This window comes from Cebidichthys violaceus, unplaced genomic scaffold (assembly GCF_023349555.1).
Source record: "Cebidichthys violaceus isolate CVI_PGR_0920_01 unplaced genomic scaffold, fCebVio1.0.p SCAF_44, whole genome shotgun sequence".
Lineage (NCBI taxonomy): Eukaryota > Metazoa > Chordata > Actinopteri > Perciformes > Stichaeidae > Cebidichthys > Cebidichthys violaceus.
The window spans coordinates 1,201,540-1,223,478 of record NW_027176639.1 but is presented as its reverse complement, the minus strand read 5'-3'; the positions used below and the strand labels follow the sequence as shown (position 1 = coordinate 1,223,478).

The 21,939-nt window shown below is 47.6% G+C and overlaps 2 protein-coding genes across 3 annotated transcripts in view; one reads left to right on the top strand and one right to left on the bottom strand.

Moving 5' to 3' along the window:
• Nucleotides 1-430: 430 nt before the first annotated feature.
• Nucleotides 431-11,585, bottom strand: cep170ab (centrosomal protein 170Ab). Of its 2 annotated transcripts, XM_068729033.1 has the most exons (19): nucleotides 11,474-11,585; nucleotides 9,987-10,132; nucleotides 9,777-9,866; nucleotides 9,154-9,232; nucleotides 8,903-8,961; nucleotides 8,577-8,751; nucleotides 8,111-8,248; nucleotides 7,540-7,992; nucleotides 7,038-7,408; nucleotides 6,780-6,908; nucleotides 6,567-6,699; nucleotides 4,861-6,327; nucleotides 4,511-4,754; nucleotides 4,180-4,288; nucleotides 3,926-4,087; nucleotides 3,427-3,515; nucleotides 3,000-3,093; nucleotides 1,861-1,912; nucleotides 431-1,742 (listed from the first exon to the last, which is right to left on the bottom strand). In XM_068729033.1, the coding sequence occupies exons 2-19, from the start codon at nucleotides 10,089-10,091 to the stop codon at nucleotides 1,486-1,488; spliced, it is 4,206 nt and encodes a 1,401-aa protein (XP_068585134.1). In that variant the 5' UTR covers nucleotides 10,092-10,132; nucleotides 11,474-11,585; the 3' UTR covers nucleotides 431-1,485. The 2 variants fall into 2 exon arrangements, with proteins under 2 accessions (XP_068585134.1, XP_068585135.1); XM_068729034.1 differs by lacking the exon at nucleotides 11,474-11,585 and having other exon boundaries at nucleotides 9,987-10,281.
• Nucleotides 11,586-13,973: 2,388 nt separating this feature from the next.
• The window catches only part of LOC137886536 (B-cell lymphoma/leukemia 11A-like), a 13,189-nt gene continuing 5,223 nt past the window's right edge, over nucleotides 13,974-21,939 (top strand). Inside the window, exons 1-2 of the mRNA XM_068729028.1 lie at nucleotides 13,974-14,353; nucleotides 17,041-17,433. Coding sequence (XP_068585129.1) covers nucleotides 14,299-14,353; nucleotides 17,041-17,433 — 448 coding nt within the window. The 5' untranslated portion in view covers nucleotides 13,974-14,298. The remainder of the gene's footprint in view (nucleotides 14,354-17,040; nucleotides 17,434-21,939) is intronic.

The window sequence follows — 21,939 nt, the reverse complement described above, 5'->3', positions numbered from 1 at the left end:
CTAAGCACAGTACTTACATGTCCTTCGTTACTGTCAAAAAGTATTCCAGCACACATTCTATCAACACAAACAACAACACAGATATTAGCTCATGATTATCATGCATTTTATTGAAAATGAGACAAACAATACAGAGGTATTGCAAGGTCAACACATCATTACAAAGAAAAGAAAAAAAACTTCATACAAAACATCCAAACGAAAATCCTCCAAATGCTCAAACAGAATTAAAGACAAACTACAGCCGGTGCTGAGCACACAATGCAATTATCAATCTGTATTCAAGTGGTTTTTGGCTAAAATGTTCCAACAGTTTTGATCAGGTTACATTCATGTGTAAACATTGGTATGAGGCAAGACACCACCGGGAGACCTACAGCCATTACACTGTCCGTCCTCTCGCTGCATCGTTAACAGGAAGATGCAGTTGCATCCCCCCCCCCCCCCCCCGTCTACGCTGGTTCAAACACAACATCCTGTTTGTAATCAGAAAAAGAATTTGACGAACCGTTCATCTGCTTTCACCCTGCTTCTCTTTCAGTCGAGGACAACGACACGCGATGACGGCGCGCCGTGGGGGTCCCGGTCCCTCGGAGACGAATGAGGACAAACGTCGGCTTTGTAATGTGCAAAAACAAAGTTCACCTCCTTCTCCTGCGCTCTCTAACGCCTCTCATCGTCTCTCATCTCCCTCTGTAATGATTGTTTGATCCAGGGCACTTGTGACAAAAATACATTTGGAAGAGTGAAACCTTTTGGGGGCTACATTTGATTTGATAGTTTCTATGAACAAACACGGTCTATCTTTGATACACTGGTTTCAAATGACATCGCCACAGGAAAGAAGGCATGGATGGGAGTCTGTAGTTTGACTATAATAAACATTTACACCGGTACATACTGTACATAACCCAGTTCTTTTCCCAGCAAATAAGCCTTTTCTGGTGAAAGTCATTACTGAGGCAGGTTCAGGGATTGCAATTGCAACAGGCCAACAATATATTAATTTTTATAAATAATTCTATGGCAGGATAGAAGAACACTTGACATACACCTCCGACAGCTGACAGCGTTGCACCTTTCTAGTCTGGATTTCTGCATTGGACCAGAAAGAGTTCAAGGCTCGTAATAAAATGTGTCTTATCTTCAACATTAAATCGTCTCATCTTTTACATCTGTTGGTTTTTTTGTTCAAATGTTTTTAAGGATAACAGATAATAAGAATGAGCTGCAACACAAAAACACAGTATATTATGTCATAGCTTCCTCATAATGCTGTTATGTTTTCATTAGTATATCTGACAGGAGCTGCTATTTGGTCAGTCTGAAGGACAGTTACGCAGTCAGGCTCTTCCACCTCACAGGCATCATTCTCCTTCCTCTCTCCTCCTCCGTCTGAAACCAAACACTTCACAATGTTCTCACCTCACACCGTCAGGGTCTGTCCGACAGAAAGGATGCACACTGAGTCTTGTCCTTGGGGTATCACTTGTAGGATCTAGGGCTCTGTTGGGGCCCCGGGTCTCGCTCCGCCACGTCTGCACGGTCCAAAGGCCCGGAGGACTCAGCGGCCCGTCCTTCAGGCCTGGAGACGGTGCCGGAGGAAGCTTCAGCTCCAGGGTGCAACACCGGCGCCCCCTGCTGAGCCCCGGGGCCGACCTTCTGCTCGGTCAGAGGGCTGGTCAGGCCCAGGCTGGATAGGGCGTCCAGGGTGCCGTCTGGGTCCACCATCATGTCGATTACTGTCAGATTGGCGCAGGACAAACATTTGAAATCAGTACTCTTGAATTTAACACAGCTCCAGACAGTTCAAAGTACACACACTTCACTAAAAACTAAAGAGAGGCATCACATCCATACCGAGCAGCTGTCGCTCCACTCTCCTCAGGTCTTGAAGAATGGTTGAAATCTCCTGTAAAGAGAACATTTAAATTAAACGTTTCATTTGATTAAGTAAAGGAGAGTTCATAGACCACATAAATCAACTCCATTCATCTCTTCGTTGCAGGAATACGTTGGGAGCGGTGCCATGGAGGCTCAGCGATGCTTTACGAGTCCTGTGGCTGCGCTGGACGGACACCTCTCTCCGGGGTTCAGCTGAGGCCGGGCTGGGTTAAAGGCAGGATTTATGACGCTGAAGTTTTGTGGACTCTTAACTTTTTACAACAAGCTCGTAGCTCTTTTTTCTCCATCAAAACAACACGTATTCGGTGCTGCTCTGCTCTCCGAAAAAAGGGAATTAGCGAGGTGATCTGAGCGGTATGAACACGACTGAAGCGTCTTTGATTTACAGCCGTCTGCGGGATCAAATCAAACTGTCGGCTCTCACTAGGATCGCTCCTGTAAGTAATCGGATAGTGCAGAGAAAGGGGAAGGAGTGGATTTAAAGCTGTGCGACGAGCTAATGCATTATTGACATGAACAAATTCTGAGGCAAAATAATTCATTACTGCAGCCATATAAAAGTGCCTTTCAGTGTCTGTCTATTTCTATGAATTTATGCCAAAAAGCAAAATCTATGCTGGTTCGACTAAATGCCTCTAAATTAAGGAGCGATACAATTCTTTACACTTGCAAACATAACGTTTGAACAGACTTAGTTTTAAAAGTTAACAGTGAATATTGTGTCTCATCCTTCAGCATATTAGAGTCAGATATATGAAGTGGTCGTTGTAAACCGTACTTTATTACCAGCCACATATTCCACACTATCATTCAGGCTTGACTTTAAAATGACCAGAGGGTTTTCACGGCTTTCTTTCTTTCCAAACACAATATTTTGAGCCATTACTGTAACCCTCCCCACACATTCCCCAAAAACCTTTTTTTTTTTTACTTTTGGAAAGGTCGAGCGATCGCCGCAGTAATTACAATTCAACCTGAGGGGAGAATAAATGTCTGAACCAAATGTTACGGCGATCCATCTGAGACATTTCAGTCAAAGGTGGATGCTGCAAACGTGGCTAACGAACGTTGTCGCGTTGCTCGTCTTTTGTCACCTTGTTGGAGCTCTTGAGGAGTAAGGAGTCACGCTCAGCCTGCAGCTTGTTCTCAATCCCTTCCCATTTCCGCTCTTTATCCTTGAAGAGGATCCTGGAGGCCAAGCAGATACGAAAATAGATCAAAGTAGAAAACACATGCATATCAAAATACCTTTTGATAGAAGCGTTCGTTGACTGTTAGAGTGATCTCGTTCTGTAGATTGTGTAGCTGTCATCCCGCGTGTGATAATTAGTAGCTGTCAGCGTAAACCTTTGTGATGTGCCACTCAGACTGTGTTGCTGAGCCTATTCCCGACATCAAACCTGCACAGGAGTCCTACCAGCAGCAGCGTCTGTCCATTCCTCACTTTAACTCGTTTACACCAGAGTACAACAGCAGCGCGGTGTTCAGTGACGTAACCGTAGGATGAAACACGATGCTCACCGGATTTTGCAGGTTGTTTTGTCGACGGACTGACGGATCCTTGTTGAGAGCTGAGTGACAGACGCTAACAGTAAACTGTCCAACACCGCCTGATGAAAAAAACACAACAAAAACATGCCACCGGTATACAACGAATGCAGGTGAGAAATGATGTGCCGCTGCTTAATTTAGCTTAATTATAGCTATGACTATATTTGCATTGACAATCATGTCCAATCAGAAGCAGTCTGTCTGCTTTGGGGTGACTGTAGTTGACATGAAGGGAGCTCCCTCTAGTGGCACACTGCGGTACAGACCGACATGTTGACGCGCTACACAACTGTTCAACAAACGCACAGTATGCTCCAACAGTAGACTGCTGTGGAGGCGGGAAATAAAGTTTGTATAAATACAGACTTAAATGAGAATCACATGCACGACTCAGACTCTGGACTATCCCTCTGGTATACAGAGTGCCTGTGTAGTTTGAGCATAGTTTAATATCAGAACAGGGACTAACGTCCTCTCTGTTCCACGTCTGTCGGCGGATGGAGCGGGAGCTCTGTCCGCCGGAGCCCCGGGGTCGAAGCTCCACGGACCGCCCGTTGGTTCCCGCAACGCTGCTGGGCTCTGCAGAGGGACCGCTCGGGTCCAAGCTGTTGTCAAACACGCGCTCCTCCGTCTGAGGAGCAGAACATAGATAACAAATCTTGATATGTTGTAGTCGTCTAATCTAGCAGATAGAAATATAGAATTCAGTAAGGCGTTGACTACCGGAACTCCAGGGTCAGTGGCCGCAGGGCTGACGGAGTCGATCTCCCCGGCCACATCGTGAATTTCTCTGGCGAGCATGGCTAGGTCTTTGGCTAGGTCTTGGCTAATCCTAACGTAGCAAACACAAATATGAAATCACCATCTGACATATGTTACAATACATCTTTCTGCTTGTTAAAACTCATAACCATCAAAAACACTTGACGTCCCCAAACAAAGCAAATAAGGGAAAACAATAATAGCTATACATACATATATCTATATCTATATCTAAGCAGGAGAAGGGTGTTTGACTACTGTCATCATGACTCATCACCTCTCAGCCACGTACCTGGCTATTTCCTCGCTGTGTGCCGTCCAGTCCCTCATGTACTCGTCCTGCTCCTTGGAGTTCTGCCTCAGGGCAGACAGGCCTGTGGGGTTAGGGGTCGCTGGGGCCGAGCCTCCTAGCTGGGCTACCCGGGTGGAGGGGAACGGCCGTGCGTTGCTCTGCTTGGACATGTGGCGGTTTGAGCCATACTCGTCCTCCGACGTGGAGGCGTACTCCACGGGCACGCGGCGCCACCGAGTGCCGGCTAACGTCAGGAAAGAATGGAAGTTAAGGTTGATCATTAGACTGTTTAGACAGGCGGTGCATAACAAGGGAAGAGCAGAATGTATTTCCACTGTGTAACTACTTACACGCAGGTGGGACGTGTCCATAGGAGGAGGTGCCTTTATTCTTGTCGGGCAGCTTGGAGGCGCTGTTAGCCCTGGCTCTGGGTCCAGACACTGGGGTCACATTGGATCCTCTCAGTCCTTGTCTGATGGCATAATCACCTGCAGCGCTCCGGGCCCCTAGACCCCTACTCCTCGTCACAGTGGCCTCTGAGTCACTCTGGGCGGACGGGGAGCCCACCCTCGGCCTCCTCGGCTGCGCCAGAGCCTCTATCCTGGACATCCCTCTTCTTGCCATGCCTGTCCTGGACGTGGAACTAGCGGTGGAGGCCTCCGAGGCTACCGACATCCGGTCGAGCTCAGCCGGTTCGGTGTCTGAGGAGTCCCCCAGCCGGGCTCGCCTCAGCAGGGACGCCCTGGTGGGCCTGGGCTTGGGAACGTTGGTGGTTTTACTGGCTGCAGTAGACGTTGGGGCCTGAGAGATTTTAGCCCGACTAGACTTGGTGCTGGCCCCCACTGTTTTGCTCCCGGTCTGGGCTCTGGTGTTTGAGCTTCTAGACTCCTGCGTAGAGGTTTGCTGGGAGTCAGAGAGGAGTGAGTTTGAGTTGACGTCATCATCAGTGAGGTCCAGGGAAGTCCAGGGGCGACTGGGCTGCGGAGGACCAGATGCCCTGGTCTTGACCCTCCTGTCCTGGGTCTCTCTGCTCCAGGCGGGGCCTTTCCCCGACGAGCACACCACCGTTCTCTCCTTCTGCTGTCCCGCAAGAGTCCGCCGCTTCTGGATGACTTTTCTCGCTCCGTCAGCCTGGCTGACCGTGCTGGTTGTGTCCACGTCTGACTCCGGCGAGATGGAGCCTTCAATGGACTGACTTGGCGGATCACCTTGGTCTGAAACAGTCGTCTCTAAAAAGGCCGCCACAGCGTCCGAGTCCTTCTGCAGCGTGGCGCTGTCAATGCCGGTCTGAGTTCTGCAGCCCGTGAGCCCATCGATACGAGGTCTGAGCTCAAGGGGCACGTTGGAGCTTGGTTTCTCCACAGTGAAGCTCTCCTGCCTGAACAAAGGTTTCCCGCTACTTTCCCTGGCCTTCTCCTCTTCCTTTTTCCTCCTCCGCACCTCCTCCATTCTTTTCTCCCCACTGGTCAGTGGGCGAGGGGGGAGCTTGGCCAACACACCTGACTGGCCTGATCTCCCGCCGGCACTGTCCTGCGACTTGGCCGGTGAGGAGCGACTGGGGCTACCGCCGTGACTGCGCACGCCTCCAGTGCCGTGACTGGAGCGATTCTTTCCCCGGGCCGTCTTCTCCTCCTGGCTCTCCTTCTCCTGTAGCTCCGTGTCCTGTTTCTCCCCCATGTCTGTAAGCAGGCCTGCGCCTGGGGTCCTCCTCCCGAGGGCGAGCTCCTCACCAGGGAGCTGGGGCAGGGTTCTCCTTTTACGCTCCGTGTATCCAGACGAGGCGAAGGAGGCCGAGTGGCTGGACTCACTTATTTCAGCTGAAAGGAGAACATGACATATCAGTGGTGGGTGGAATGCTGGTAGAGTTGATGCACTGGTGTTGAGGTTTTGGTTCTATTTCTACTAAATGAACCATGAGATGTTGTGTTCTTCATACTTTAATGTCCTTTTTATAATGCTGAAAAATGTGCATAAGCCACACTATGTAACTTTAGCTTGAAATGAGCTGACCAACCAACATGTTTGTGTCTTTATTGTTCAGGTTTTGCACTCGTACCTCTGTCTTCTGTGACCATGGCGTGACTCTCCCCTCCTGATCCCTCAGGGTCTGTCCTGATGTGACTGGCAGCCAGAGTGGCCCACTGCGAGACCCAGCGAGGACCGCCCACCATCAGTTGCTCTGATAGCACCTGCAGAAAGACAGCGTGTAAGATACAAGAGAAACAAACATAGTAAAGTGTAGTCTTCAGACAGCGTTTAGGTTGTGCACCTCTGTCTCCATGCGTCCAGGCTTTCCTCTGTCTCCCATACCAGACCTCTGGGAGGTGAGCCTCTCTCTTTGGTCAGCGACACCCAACCTGGACACACAGACAGCCTCCTGCTCATCCACACCAAACACCTGCAACATACACACATGCAAAAGTGAACAAGCATACGCATATGTGAAAGAAAATGATCATTCTATGATATAATCGGAACCCGACTTATTGTAGAAAAGGGGCTTTATTATAGGTTTTGTCTTCCCCACCTTGTCAATCATTTTCCTCGCCTCTTCCTCCTCGTGATCTCCGTTCTCCAGCTCGATGGTATAGGTCCCTCTGTCGCTATAATCATCCCCATGGTGATAGCACTCATCCCGGCCACTCTGCTGATGTGGCGCCTCTCCACGCCGCCTCTCCACGAACCCGCTCGCCGCTTTGGAAGTCGATGTTTTGCGACGGCGAGCGGGGCTGTCCTCCTCGGCGAAGAGCCCCTCCGGTACGTTAGCGCGACCCTCTCTGATCTTCATGCCAGCGCCGCCCCACAGCCCCCAGGAGCGCTGCTCCATTGCTGCAGCCCGGCGCTGCTCTCCAAGTGCGTTCTCTGAGTCACTCTGAGTACCGTCCTCGTGTTTACTGCCTGGCATGAGAGCGGTAGAGAAGAGGGTAAAGGGGTCAGAATGTAGGAGGGTTGAAGAGATGCTTTAATTTAACTGCTATAACCAGGCAGGAAATACACACATGACTTGTGTTAAATACACACATACACACCTTTAAGACTCTTCAGTTGTACAGGCACATCGCTCTTCACACTTTCCCCGTCATCCTCTGCAACCGTGTCTTTCAGCGCCAGCGGCAGCTCGTTCTGGGCCAGCCAGTCCGCAACTTTCACCTCGGCAGCCACCATGGCTGTCTGAAGTGGACTCAGCTCCTCCCCGACAGCCCTTTTAGGACGCGGCCTGGTCTCCGGTCCGACCTTTGCCACTCGGTCTTTGACGGTCACTTTACCCGACGCCCCGGGGTCAAACTCAATGGTGTAGGAGGCGTGGCCGTGGATGGGCTCTGCAGCAGAAGAGGCGCCAGCCTCTGGTTCTTGTGAGGGGGATTCCCCGCTCACTTTGTCTGCTGACGCAGTGTCCTTGGTGGGGATCTCAAAGTAGCTAGGCTCCTGGTTGGATGGTGTTTGCGGGGCAGGCATTGGGACCTCTGCACCTTTCTTGATGTCTGTCAGGATTAAAGCAAGCATGTAGCAATGTATTCATCAGGACCGAACATGTTTAAAGTTGTGTCAAATAGAGATATTTCACAATCACAAGTTGTTTTTTTGCAGTATTGTAAATACCCGCGTCAGCTTTCTCTCGCTTCCGATCCGAGCTCTTCTCCTCTGGCCTCCCGGGTTGCTGGTTTTCAGGGTCACCGTCTCCCCACCAGGCAGGCTGACCGTAGAGGGGCGTGATTCTGTGCGACGCTGCTACGTCTCCTGCCGAAAACAACCAGTCACTTAACCTTACGTGGAGAACGGCACGACTGCATCTTCAGTTTACGAAGATATAAAAAGTCATATTTGAGATGCAAGAACCGGCAAATGTTTTCACCTTTTGATTGATAAATTAGTCAAAATTGAAATGAATCTGAATGAATCCACCAACCTTTTCAGCGCTGAAATACTTTTGAACATAACTAACCGTCAATACGTTTATCCTGAAGACTAAGTTTGTGAACGTGGCATTACGAGGCCGACGTCCGTGTCTCCGATACGCTCATGTAGCGCTGCAACCTGTGTCCCGTGCATCCTCAGTCCTTCTCACCTGTCGTCTTGTCCTCGGGGGGCTTGGCGGAGGCCCCGTCACACGCTGCTGCTGCTGCTGCTGCTGCTGCCGCTGCTGCTGCTGCTGCCTCTGAGAGTTTAGCCTCAGATTTACACGACTCCCCCTCTGGAGGTTTCTTCTGGTTCAGCTGCAGCTGGCTGCTGAACTTCTCGTGCTGATGTACGGGAGGGAGGGGCAAGGAGAGTTTAGAGAGGAGGAGGCAACACATTAAAGAAATGCTGTTTATTGGTCACACTGAAGAAACAATACAAGATCTTTCTGGCTGCGCTGTTTTAAGATGACATGTTGACAAGGTGCCGTCTAACCTTAAGGGCCTCCTCTGGAATATGCAGCTCCCCTCGAACCACGGTGAACAGGTTGGTATGTGAGGCGGGTTAAGGTAGAAGACGGTGATAAACACGCACTGAGAGCCGTATCTATTATGCAGCAGGCAGAGTGCAGTGAGTGTTCACAGCTATTTGGGAACAGATAAAGTTACGGTGTTGTCCGTGTGCACTGACCTGGTGCTGCATGTCGCTGGGTTTGACAGACACACAAGATCACATTCAAAGGATATCGTACCCAAACCTCAGTTTGTCATCAGTTTGCAGCGTGACGTAGACTTGCTCCTGTATTCTGACATCATTTACAAACGTCTGCGAACACAAACAGACGGTGAGTAAGAACAACAGGGTTAAGATCCTGATCAGTGTTCATGTGATAAGTGAATTATGCATGTGACACCCGCTACCGAAAATAGAGGACAGAGGCTAGTTTAGTGCAATTTAACATCTTCTGTAGTTTTGAGATGCTGAATCATGAAGTTCACTGGAGGCGTGGAGTTACTATTTTAGAAGTTCATGCACGTGTTGAAGAGCAATTTCAGGTGAGAACAGAGAAACGTGAACACAGCCTGCCAGTGTCAGCGTACAAGACACACGCTGATGTCATAAGACACGCGCTGATGTCATAAGACACGCGCTGATGTCATAAGACACGCGCTGATGTCATAAGACACACGCTGATGTCATAAGACACGCGCTGATGTCATAAGACACGCGCTGATGTCATAAGACACACGCTGATGTCATACGTAGAGATGCGTGACGACTCTGGTTCCAGCACGGTCTCTCAGAGATCAGAGATTGTTTCTTTTCTAAGCAGACACATGAAGAGACATGAAGACACAGAAGCGCTCACCCCGTTCAAGCTGCCCAGGTCCTTCACTTTATGCTCGTCTGCGTTTGGCTCGTAGTTGATGACGGCGTGCTGCTTGTCCACACTGCGGGACTGAATCACAACAGAATCCATGTCAATCACTGTGATCTAATCTCGGCGCTTTCAGATAACCATCCGGTCGAGATGAAGAGGCGACGGCTCAGAGGCTCGTGTTCTGCAGGAGCGCCGTACCTGCAGCATCAGCTCGCAGTCGTCCCTCCCCACGAAGATCATCTCCCTGGGGAGACGGTGACGCGTCCCCCCGCTGCTCACCAGGAACCAGGAAGTCAGACTCATCTCTGCCTCACTAGCTCACCGTTGACCCCTAGTGCATCCTCCTGAAAACAGGAACAGTGTTATCTATCTATTCCTGTGTGTGTGTGTGTGTGTGTGTGTGTGTGTGTGTGTGTGTGTCATATGCACAGTTTCTATTTCAGGTATCACCTGAGGACAGTATGAGAGGAGACCTGTAAGTGTAAAAAGACAGTCTACAGATAGGCATCCTACTAAACTCCCACATTGAAATACTCACCAGAGACGCCCACCAATCAAATTGGAGGAGTTCGATATTGTACAAAGAGAAGGAGGAAGTGAGGATGACGTGGGCTACGTTATGAGAAAGACGGCTAATTTAATTGGATGCTGGTGCAGAACGTCAGAGACAGCTCACATGCAGTCAACAAGGAGGCAGGAAGCTGAGGGGAATCGACAGATAAGATCATGTTTGTCCTCGAAAACCCGGATCTCTGCCCCCCCCCATGATGCTCTCATATGATTCCCGTTCAGTTGTCAGACTTCCCATCCAGCACAACGGCTCTTTTCACTGAGACCAGCAGCCGGTCCTCCTCCTCCTGTGTGCAGCATCATCAGCACACAGGGCCTTGCTGACTCACGCTCTGGAGAAGCCATGGATGAATTAGTGAGATTTAATTACGCACACTTTGTGCTTTCTGGGGCTCATTTTTTTTGGAGCATCAAGTCGATCCCAATGGGACCTGACAGCCCGCCCCCCCCCCCCCCCCCCGAATGGCCAGTTAACCCTTTCACTGGCCTGGCTTCTAGTGACCCAGATTCGCCTTTTAGACGCTTGACCACGCACAGCTCCATCCTCTCTCTAAAGACACAACATCTCCTCTGGAAGTGACAACGCGTCAAGTGCGCCTGCAAAGCGGCGGTGGCCGCTGTGCTCCAGAACCTGCTCACTGGTTCGGCTAGGCCGTGTCTCAGTGCAGCGTTGATATCGGGGAGCAACAGCTCCTTAAAGGAACCCACTGATATACAAGGACCACGCACATCATGGTACACACACACATACATGTTCAGCTACAGTGTGTCTGTCGTGAATGTGACGCGTGCTGATCCTTAACGTTCAGGATATCCCTCTGCATGTCCGCGCGCTCTTTACGCCTAATAGAGGCCAATTTAGACCGATTCCGGATAACAGTTATCACGTGTAGTTGTAAATCAGGTTATGGAGGCTGTTTGCTGTTTGTGCAGCCGAGGCTCTCCCGTTATGGACGACGTATGGCTGCTTTTCTTCTCTTTTTTTTTTTTTTGTCGCACAAACACAGCGATGCTCATTTCGCCGTCGCCTCCATCCTCGGCGCAGAGAAGCCAGCGAGAGACGATCAGCATCGGCCTGACATCGAATCAAACAGAGGAACAGAGATGGGACTCACCCGGTGCTCTACGGACAACCAGCATTCGATATCAGGATTATGAACAACGGCTGCTGCTGCTGCTGCTGCTGCGAGCCCGCTGCCCAGCCCAGCTCCGTCCACAGCGCTGCGTCTTAGCCTCACGGTGGCGCTGTGCGCTCATATAGGAAGAGCACGCGAGGTTATGTAATACTGACAGTACACGAGAGGGACCCACATTAGATTAGAAATAGGGGGTTTCTGGACAAGCAATATAACTAACGTAAAGCCTATATTATTATTATTATTATTATTATTATTATTATTGTCACACACATTGTATCGTATATATGTATTATTATATTATAGACTATAGTATATAGAAGGTAAATACGCATGGCACGCTGATCATCTTGGGCATCCAACCCTTTAAAATGGAATATGGTGCTAGTATTAGCAATATTGTATTGGTATTCGTTTTTCATATTAAAATTGTTGAGAGAGAGATTCAGCATCTCTAAAGTAGAATGTGTTGTTTGTTCATTATAAAGCACTTCTCTATCTCTCTATCCTCTATCTGTTGTACAAGTATTTATTTTATTTCTTTGCCTGTAAATCTGTAGAGTTTTTATTAGAATGTTCAATATACTGCCAATTTAAGTTTCAATCAATTATGTTTTGATGAGTTTTACCATTTATCTACAAAACTATTGTTTTCTGTTGTATTATAAATAATTAAATATATATATAATTTAATAATATATAAATCAAAATATATACATATATATAGATATCCCAACTCAATGCTCTGTCTGACTGTTTCCTCTAATAATTAACACTAGATGGCGCCAAAGCATTGAGCTGTGATGGCTGTTTGGGGCCTGATCAATTATGAGGCGTTCATGGCACCAACAGGAATAACTTTAACTCGTTCTGTACAAAAACAAAGAAGAAGAAATCTATTGAAATGAAACCAAACGACTCGTTACTCTGTCTGGAATAGCAGAGGTACATTAACAGGTACATTAACAGGTACATTAACAGGTACAATATCAGTGTGTTTGTGTGATTGATCTCTGCTGCTCAACCTCGATCTGTCTCTGTGTCACATGTTCACAATATGAAACCACACAGATATTAAAAAGAAAATGCTTTGAGGCCTATTTGTATAATTTTCGACATTTCCTTAATTCATATGATCATAAGAAGACTCGAGCTTGAGCTTACCTTCATCTATATCTGACATGCATTGTTTTAGTTAAACACTCCTCCATAGCAGAGCAGTTATTAGCCTGTTGTTGATTCATTTCTCACGTCATTGTTGCACATTTAGCTATTTTTTTTATTGTGCTTCTATGGAAGATAAACATAATTTGCTTCGAAGCTTCTGCCAAAAAAAAATAAAACAGACACAATCAATTACAGAATTACAGCTGTGCGTAAAACACGTTGAAATGATTTTTGTCACGACTAGTTGACTCTTCTGGCTCCATGTTTCAGATTCCACATGATTTGCCTGGTAGCCTGTGATTTTACTGCTTGTGCTCCTGTACAGTAAAGGCCATAAAAATCACAATCAAACTATAAAAAGCTCAACAGCGACGCCAAATCATTAAATAGGCTATATAGTTTATATATAATACCTCAACTGTCTGCTTATCTATCACATAGACAACCTGTCAGATGAAAACATAAAGATAAGCAAAGAAAACAAACCTCAGCTTCACTTTCTAGGTTTTTATATAGAGTGAGGTGCATTGTTCATAGATAGACATCTGATGTAACACCTTTAATACGCTGCTTAATAACACATCACATCAAATCATGAAGGCCTGGAAATCAAAGGACATTGGATTCTATATGTAGAATGTACAATTGGATCATTTTTATATTAATATTATTTTTTATCTCACTCTGTGTGTGTTAAAACCAAAGCAAGGAGATCCACTTTATAGCTCATAACATTCAGAAAGTTAACAGCTTCCCTTCATTAAATCTTAAATCTAATATAAAAACAACAACAAAATCAAATACATTGCATCTTACAAAAATGGCAACAAAAATGAATAATATCATATATAATAATAATGAAATAAATACACTTTATCCCACCTCCATGTAAAAACACTGTAAATTTACATATAAACTTAATATTCATATCAGCCTGAAAATAAACTAATAAATATGAATGGAGCAGTAAAGCTGGGTTTATTACTCCACATCTCTGCCTCCACAGAGCGCTGTTCGGTTCACGCGCTCTGCTCCTCGACTTCCTTGGATAACTCAACGCCCCCCCCCTCTCTCTCTCTCTGTCTGTCTCTCTCTCTCTCTCTCTCTCTCTCTCTCTCTCTCTCTCTCTCTCTCTCTCTCTCTCTCTTTCTCTTAGCCCAGCCCCCTTGATCCCCTCTGTCCATTGGTGTCTTCAGGGCCTCTCTTCTGTGCCCCCCCCCCCCCCCCCCCCCCCCCACTCCTCCCCTCCCTTCATAGGTAGTCCATAATGAGTGTCCATTGGTTTTTATTACGCCTTGTCCCCCTCCCACTGGCCGCCTTCGCCCTGCCCATGTTTTCTGTGTCTCAGTCCGTCCATCTCCTGACGTTCAAGTTCGCAGGAACGTCACGTCCGCACTTGAACTTGCAGCTCAGGGGGGTATCGCCGTGCCCCCATCACTCTCTCTTTGCGAAAAAGTCATGAAGAGGTCCGCACATCCCGTAGCGTGCGACGCATCACCCTCCGTATGATCTGCAGTTCTTTTTTTTTCCCCTATTCGGATGTCAGAGGCATCAATGAAGATATTTCATTTGGAGTCTACCTTGTAGGGACGGATTTCCCAATGTGAACTCAGCCGAAGAGCCACCACTAAACCAACATGTCTCGCCGCAAGCAAGGCAAGCCCCAGCACTTGAGCAAACGGGAGTTTTCGCGTAAGTGGAGATTAATCGCATTTTGACTTCATTTCAGCTGTTTGTCTCCTCTCAACGAGCTTTACTCACGCACAGGGCAACTTCCTCGGGGAATTTGAATAGGTAGGAGGCGGCCACGCACGGACACACACCGCTGTCCTGAGTGAAATGACCAAAAACGAAAAACATACCCAAGACTACAGGTTCTTTAACATTGATTATGGGATCATCTGGTGGAAGTTTTCAAACACCGCGACAGAGAGCTTCAACTTGTGTAGGTTCACCGTGTTGTATAACGCAGCCCACAAGGTTCCTTTCGCCATTAAAGGGCATGCATGGGCTTTATGGCCAGGGACCTTTGCCTATATGAAGGCAGCGCCAGCCTGCTCCTGCTGCCGTTCCGCTCAGAAGTTTTCCAGGTGAATCGTGTAAAGCTATTCCACCACAACAACGCACGTCCTTCGTTGTGTTGTTAGACCGTATTTCCAGATGTTTGAGCCGGTTTTGGACACCGGGAAGTGGTGTTTACATGCCCACTTGTCTCCAGCGCAGAAACCTCGTGTGCGTTGCAGACGGAATAGTGTCCGTGTCACAGATCCCTCTCAGCTGCTGTTTCTACATCGTGTTTTTAATGCGCAGTGTTATTATTTAGCCTCATTGTCGGAGCGATACTGTGTGAACACGTGAATTCTCCGTGCGCGATGCTGTTTTACAACTATGGGAGAGGAAACCAGGGAAGTGGTTTTACGCGCTGCTAAAAATCATAGATCATTGATTGAGATTGAGTGATATGGTTTTCGCCCTGTCCAGACGCGTTTATGTTCGCTGGAGACTTCTTTCCCACCCCTATAGGCTGATAACAGCAGCTTAATTAAAACACTCTCATGGTCATCAGTGAATGCGGAGACGTCTCCAAATATATATTGAAGTTAGACGAGGAGATCAGAAGCCCCTTTATTTCATTTCGCCCTTCATTATTTGTGTAGTAGATGTGTATCTGCACGCTGTTCCCATTTCGGTTGAAACCAATTATGCTCTCGCAACATGAATGCCTTCATTTGAGGTGTAATTGTCAAAAGGTTTGCCAGTGGGGGGCGCACTATGATTGTAGTCCTGTAGGCCATTAATGAACTTGAACTACTTTATCTCTGTGCTGCTTGACCAAACCCATGAAGAGGATCGCTTCAGCACAAATAAGTGATTGTGTATTCGATGCTGCTTGTGCTGCTCGTGGTCTCGAAAGGAGGAAAAAATAACAGAAACTGAGATATTCAGAATATTTAAAGAAAATGCAGCCAAAGCACGTGTTTTAGAGACAACACGTTTGTGTACTATTTACACAAAAATACACGTACAAGAATAAACTTTCTATTCCCTGGTAAGGTTTTATTTACCCTAAATCATTTTTATTTGTGTCTCTGGCCCAGATCTTTGGAGTTCATTCTAATCATGTTTTTAAATATTAATTTTACTTATTTGGACAACAACATACTACAAAATCCCACTTTATATTATCTTGTTTTGGGGCCAACGTTGAGCTGTCATCATGTAGCAAAGGAACATTTAATTACGTATTCACACAGGCCGAGGAAATTAAGCTAAACGCTTTGATGCATTTATTTCAATTTTTTTTATTCCATTTGCACCTGAAAAAAAAAATCCCCTGAAATTAAATTATTGATCCGCTGTTCTAACAATTAGCCATACGCATCTAAAGCGTCAAACGAAGAGGCCGAATGACTCTCCTGATGGTGAAACAGACCTACTCACTAAACTACTTTAAATTCTGCCGCAGTCAGATGTCTGAGAAAAGGATTATATTTTAGTTTTCAAAGTTATTCACATCACTCTTGCGTGGCATCAAAATGAGATTATTTGGTTTGAAGAAAATCTTTCCACCTAACCCAGCCTCACACACCCCGCCTGTGTCCGTGGCATAAGCTGGTTAAGATAAGCTCCAGCAAAAGAGGGGCAAATTCCCTCATCTTTAATGCAGTCGAACATACAGGTAACAGGGCCTATCTTGCATAGTCCCTCACCACCTTCTCGTCTGACCCAACATGGAATTAAAGGTTGAACCGGCGGCAAGAATTCATCACATCTTATCTCAACATCCCAGTCGGGGCGCCCAATGTCGTTTACCGTGTGGCTAGATTACTTCTTCTAAAATGCTCTCTCTCTCTCTCTCTCTCCCCCTCTCTCTCTCTCTCTCTCTCTCTCTCTCTCTTTCTCTCCCTCTCTCCCTCTGTGAGTACTTCAGGGACCTACTCCACATCCAACCCCTCAATGTCTAACCTTGGTTCATGAGATCCCAGCACTTTTAACGAAATGGGGTCCAATCATCTTGAACTCAAATTAGAATCTATTTTTTGATTCTCAGAGGTGTTAGGTTCATTAAAAAAGCGAGATTGGCAGCACAATAAAGAGGGTCAAGCAACTTAATGGTTTGGCTGCTGCCTGCGAGCTGAACGTGTCAGTCCTCATCGAAGTAGTCTGTGTGCTCTTTCTGTCTTTCTTTCTTCCTAGAAATATTTTTACACATATTTTACAACCTGACCTTATTCCTATAGATGTCTTGATACATTGTAGCAATGAAGGACACGCTGATGTGCTTTCCATTTGCCTTTCCTGACCCATTTGTTTACCAGCTCTCCAGAATCACAACCTCTCTCTGAACTCTCAATCCTCTTTCTTATCTGTTTGTGCAGCTGAGCCGCTGTCAGGTGTTTTACCAGAAGAAGACTCTCAGGACTTCCCCAGGCTGGGAGTGGTTCAGGGTGAGCCCCTAAAAGGGGACCAGGACCTGCTGACCTGCGGCCAGTGCCACTCCCGCTTCCCCCTGGCCGACATCCTGCTGTTTATTGAACACAAACGGAGGCAGTGCCACGGGAGCCTCTGTATGGACAAACCTGTGGACAGGCCACCGTCCTCCCCGCTCGCCTCCCCCCTCTCCACGTCCTCCTCGCACTCGCGGACCCACCATCAGCACCCGCGGAGGGCGTGTCGCCCCGTGGAAGTGGCCGTTCAGGTGTCGCCGCAGGATGAGGATTGTTTATCTGCACCCTTGCAAGGAATAATCCCCAAGCAGGAGAATATCACAGGTAAACACAGTGGGAGCTTAAAATGGCTGCCGCACAAGAGCAAACAAATGAGCAGGAAAAACAAATGCCGGCAGTGAGTCCTTAAGGTCTGAAGGTGTGGAGCAGGTCACACTTCTCCGGGTTCATAGAGAGTTTGTTTCAGTTGTGTTCAGGAGGGACGCTCTCTCAGATTCTTCTTTGTGTCTTGCTGTTAGTAGGGATTGCGTCCGTTCTGCATAACCAGAGTGTGAAAAATCTGCCGCTGCATATAGGAGCTGTGAATGTCCCTCAGCCGAGCCATGAACCCACACGGAGACCAAAAATGATTGTGAGAAATGGAAACATTTGCAGATAGTGAAAAAGCCACACACACAGACAAAGAAACAGACTACGAAAGACAGAGAGAGACGGAGAGAGAGAGAGAGAGAGAGAGAGAGAGAGAGACAGAAAGATGCATCTTTCGGTTTTGTTGCTGCATCACAGATGTGCTCAGATCCTGTGGTCCCCACGTTCTCTCTCATGTGGTGCTGAGGGATGTATCTCTATCCCTCCCTGGCTTATTACACCGCCATATCTCTGCTTCCCTCAAATATGCGCCTGTGAAGCCTCACTCTGATGCTAAAATTAAAAAGAGATAGAAAAGAATGTAATTATGCTGAACTGTCAAGGAAGAAGCGTTTATTTGAGGAACCCTACAGCCACTAATTGTCAGTGTTTTTCTTGATTTGAGTAATTAAGGACTTCTTAAGGCGGCTGGTCGGTTTGTTGTTTGTCCACCGGGGCTAAATGAGGCTGTAGTGAAAACACGAGTCTCTGTGCAAACAAGCGTGGGTCCCTTATGGCTGCTTTTACAGACTGGAGTTTGATTTTGACCGGCCTATCTCAATGTTTATTCATTTCCTTTAACATATCCAATATCATGTGCCAGATTGGGTTGATTGCCCGGGCAGATTCAATTTGAAGCCAATTCAGGCTAAATGCACAGAGAGCGGTGCTTCACTGACGTCCACCGCTGCACTGAGGCATCCGGGGCTGCAGCTCCGCAGACGTAAAGGGACGACTGCTGTCTGTTGTTCAACTAGTCAGCCCGCCGTCATGCAAAATGACCACTGTTCAATTGTGTGCAGTTTGTTAAACATCTGCCCCGTGTATGTATGAGCACCCACACACACACACGGACATGCGCGCGCACACACACACACACACACACACCCTCGCACACTAAAACATCCAACATGCCTCTTGGCCATGTCAGCTGTTCGGACATGGTTTTCTGTGCTCGTTTGGATCATCATGCAGTGGATTTCACATGATATCATAAGGTCACTAGCGTTGTGAGGAGAGCTTTATTTATAGGCCTTATGCCTCTTGGCATTGTGCAACTCTGAGGCTTGGCTTGATACCGGGATGCACAGATTGATTTGGTTGTTTCGTGACACAACTGATGGTGCTGTAAAACCAAAGATAACGATTTGTGGTCAAGATTACGGATGAAGAAAAAGGGGGTAAAAAACATTTTTTGGGGGGTAAAACAGAAGTGTGCGGGACAGACCACACGTCAGTCACATATGCATAAACGCCAGCCTCCCCCCCCCCCCCCCCCCCCCCCTTGCCTCTGCTTTCTGTGTCCAAGATTGATGGATACAGACTGGCAGTGCCAGCGCGCCACCCCGTGCCCCATATGCTAGCTGCCATGTTCTCTCGCCCTGCTCAGTCAGATGCTGACACTGAGATGAGGCATCTCAATACATACTGTCCCCGCACACTGTATCTCTGCCAGACCGGCTTCATGTCCAGTTTATTCCAGGGGAGTGTGTTATAAGTTACACCCTTAAGTATTTACTGCATCTGCATTGCATACACTCAAATGAATATGACCCTTCCACTCCCCCCACCCTCCTCCTGAAATGTCATTTTGACGCATATGGATTTCTGTGTAGACAGCAGCGTATATACGGGCGAGGGCTTGGGCTTTGGGTTTAGGAAAGAAGCTGCTGCTCTAAAGGAGCTGACACCCAGGATGGTTGAACTTGGAGGGGGGGGGGGGTAATACACCCAGAGCCGGCGATGAGGCCGTGCCTCTCGGTCTCTCCGTCTTTGGGACAGCTGAGGCCGTCTGGGAGTCTCGCGGCTGCAGCTGGGGCTGGGGTCTGCAGTCTGGAGCTCTGGGCCGTTAGAAGAGGGCAGAGCAGCCTGCGTGCCGTCATTTGCATGATAAACAATTTAAGATATGCATAGGGACACCGTCGCTTGTCTCCAGATTATGGATGGCCCAGAAAAAGAGCAGATGACGGTTTCTCACACAAATTATGTGACCGCGGTGTAAAACTGAATTTATGTCACAGGATATAAGCACTATTAAGCAGGCGCACTGGTGAAGTGGATGCATAGTTTTAATTTGCATTCACATTCATTATTGCTCGGGCTAAATTGTAAACAGGGCAATAAATGATTGTTTGGTCTCCCTGCATTGAGTAATTGGAGCAAGATGCTTTTCATTGTTATGATTTAGGACGCACTATCATGTCCTCTATACCATAATTAGTAATTTTACAAAATCGTTTCTCTTCACTACATTTTATGAGTGTGGTTCCACATTCTTGTGCTTGTATTGCTACATAGCGGTGGCCTCTATTTATCCATCCCAGCATTAGCACCTTTTGCATTCTCGCCAGTGTAGCCATGTGTGTTAATGAGGCCATTGTAGACGCTCAAATCGACCACTATCTCACACTTCTGCCTCTTTCCAGCACACTGCCTCTATTGTAACCTGGACTCTGAATCAATACTGAGTTAATTATGGCAGCCACCTTTCCCCTTTTTTTTTTCCCTCTATGAGGAGGAAAACGCTCGAAACAGCCGAGCGGTATTTCTCGTAACACCTCTCTGTGGCTGCAGAGTGTCTTCGTGCAGCAGCTTGCCTGTCCTGTTTGTCCCTGTGTGTTGTGGAGACAAAGGTATTTAGCAGGCTCCCTATTGGCACGGTGCCACCTTTCTCCAAACCCCCCCCGACACACACACACACACACACACACACACACACACGTATACACACTGGGTATCTGTCAGGCAGAACTGGGGGGCTGGGCAGTGCATGGGGAGTGTGTGTGTGTGTGTGTGTGTGTGAGTGGCGGGGGGTGAGAGGCGTCTTGGTAGTGATATCTTTTTCCAGTGTGTATGTGTGTGCGTGCCGGTCGCTTCGCGGGTCCACATGTGGTGTGTGCCTTTGTTCCGGCGATCACTTTAATTGATACTGAAAAGGCACAGATGCATGCTGTTGTAATTATTGGACACCAGCTAATATTATCAAGATAAGCGCTCCATTGTCTGTAAAAACTGACTCTAATTTGATCCTACAGTTGCTCTGGGCTCTGATGAAATCGCTTCTATTTTTGGCTGTGGGCTCCACAAAGTTTTAATGAAGGTGAACAGGAATGGTTTTTAGGATGAATTTTTCATCGAGGACATTTTTGTATTCCAAAGCCAAACTCTAAACACCCACAAAATGTTGTCGGCGGGCGATCCGGCAGCCTTTGTTGTTGGATTGAGTGTTAGTGGCTGTGGCTGCATTCAAGCGCTAAAGTCTAGTGGATGTTTACATCCCGAGTGTGGATGCGGTGTTAAACTAATGTATGTGCATATGTGTGCACGTGTGTGTGTGTGTGTGTGTGCATGAGTGTGGTTTTGACCACTTAAACTGTTTATAGCTTTCCGTATGTGTGTGTGAGGGAGAAAGAGTGTGTGTCGGGCTGTTTGTTAAAGCTTTACTACTCTGGGCGTGCAGGCTCAACATGAAAGGGTCTTTGACTTGGCAAGCCTCGCCTGAGGACACCCCTCTGTGGACCCTGCCAGGCCAGACTTGGCACAGAGCTCTGGGCCTGAGGGATGGGCTGGGCCTAAACGTGTGTGTGTGTGTGTGTGTGTGTGTGTGTGTGTGTGTGTGTGTGAGAGAGAGAGAGAGAGAGAGAGGAGGTGTATCTGTGTGTTAAAGCAATGTTTTGTGGGTTTAGGAAGCAGGACTTGTGTTGAGGTGGCTGTTATGTGTGTGACTGACAGCGGGAGTGTGTGTGTGTACTTAAGGGTAGGTATGTGTGTGTGTGTGTGTTTGTGTGTGCTGTCCTCAGGGCTCCTGGCTTGGGCTTCCTGTGTCTCTGTTTGTCTTCTAAAAACCACGGTACCACAGCCTCAGGCCATTCAGGTGGAGGCTAGTTCAAGTATGCACACACACACACACACACACACACACACACACACACACACACACACACACACACGGACACACACACACGCATGCACACAAAAAGAAGCGTATATATTTGCATGCACCCTCCCACAAATGTACACAGACAAACCTGTTTTATAAACACAACAATGCCCCCAGACACACACACACACACACACACACACGCACACACACACTCACACACACACACGCACACACACGCACACACACACTCACACGCACACACACGTACAGTGTAAACCCCCTCCTGTGATCCTGTGTTTTGTCTGTAATAAATGTGTTGT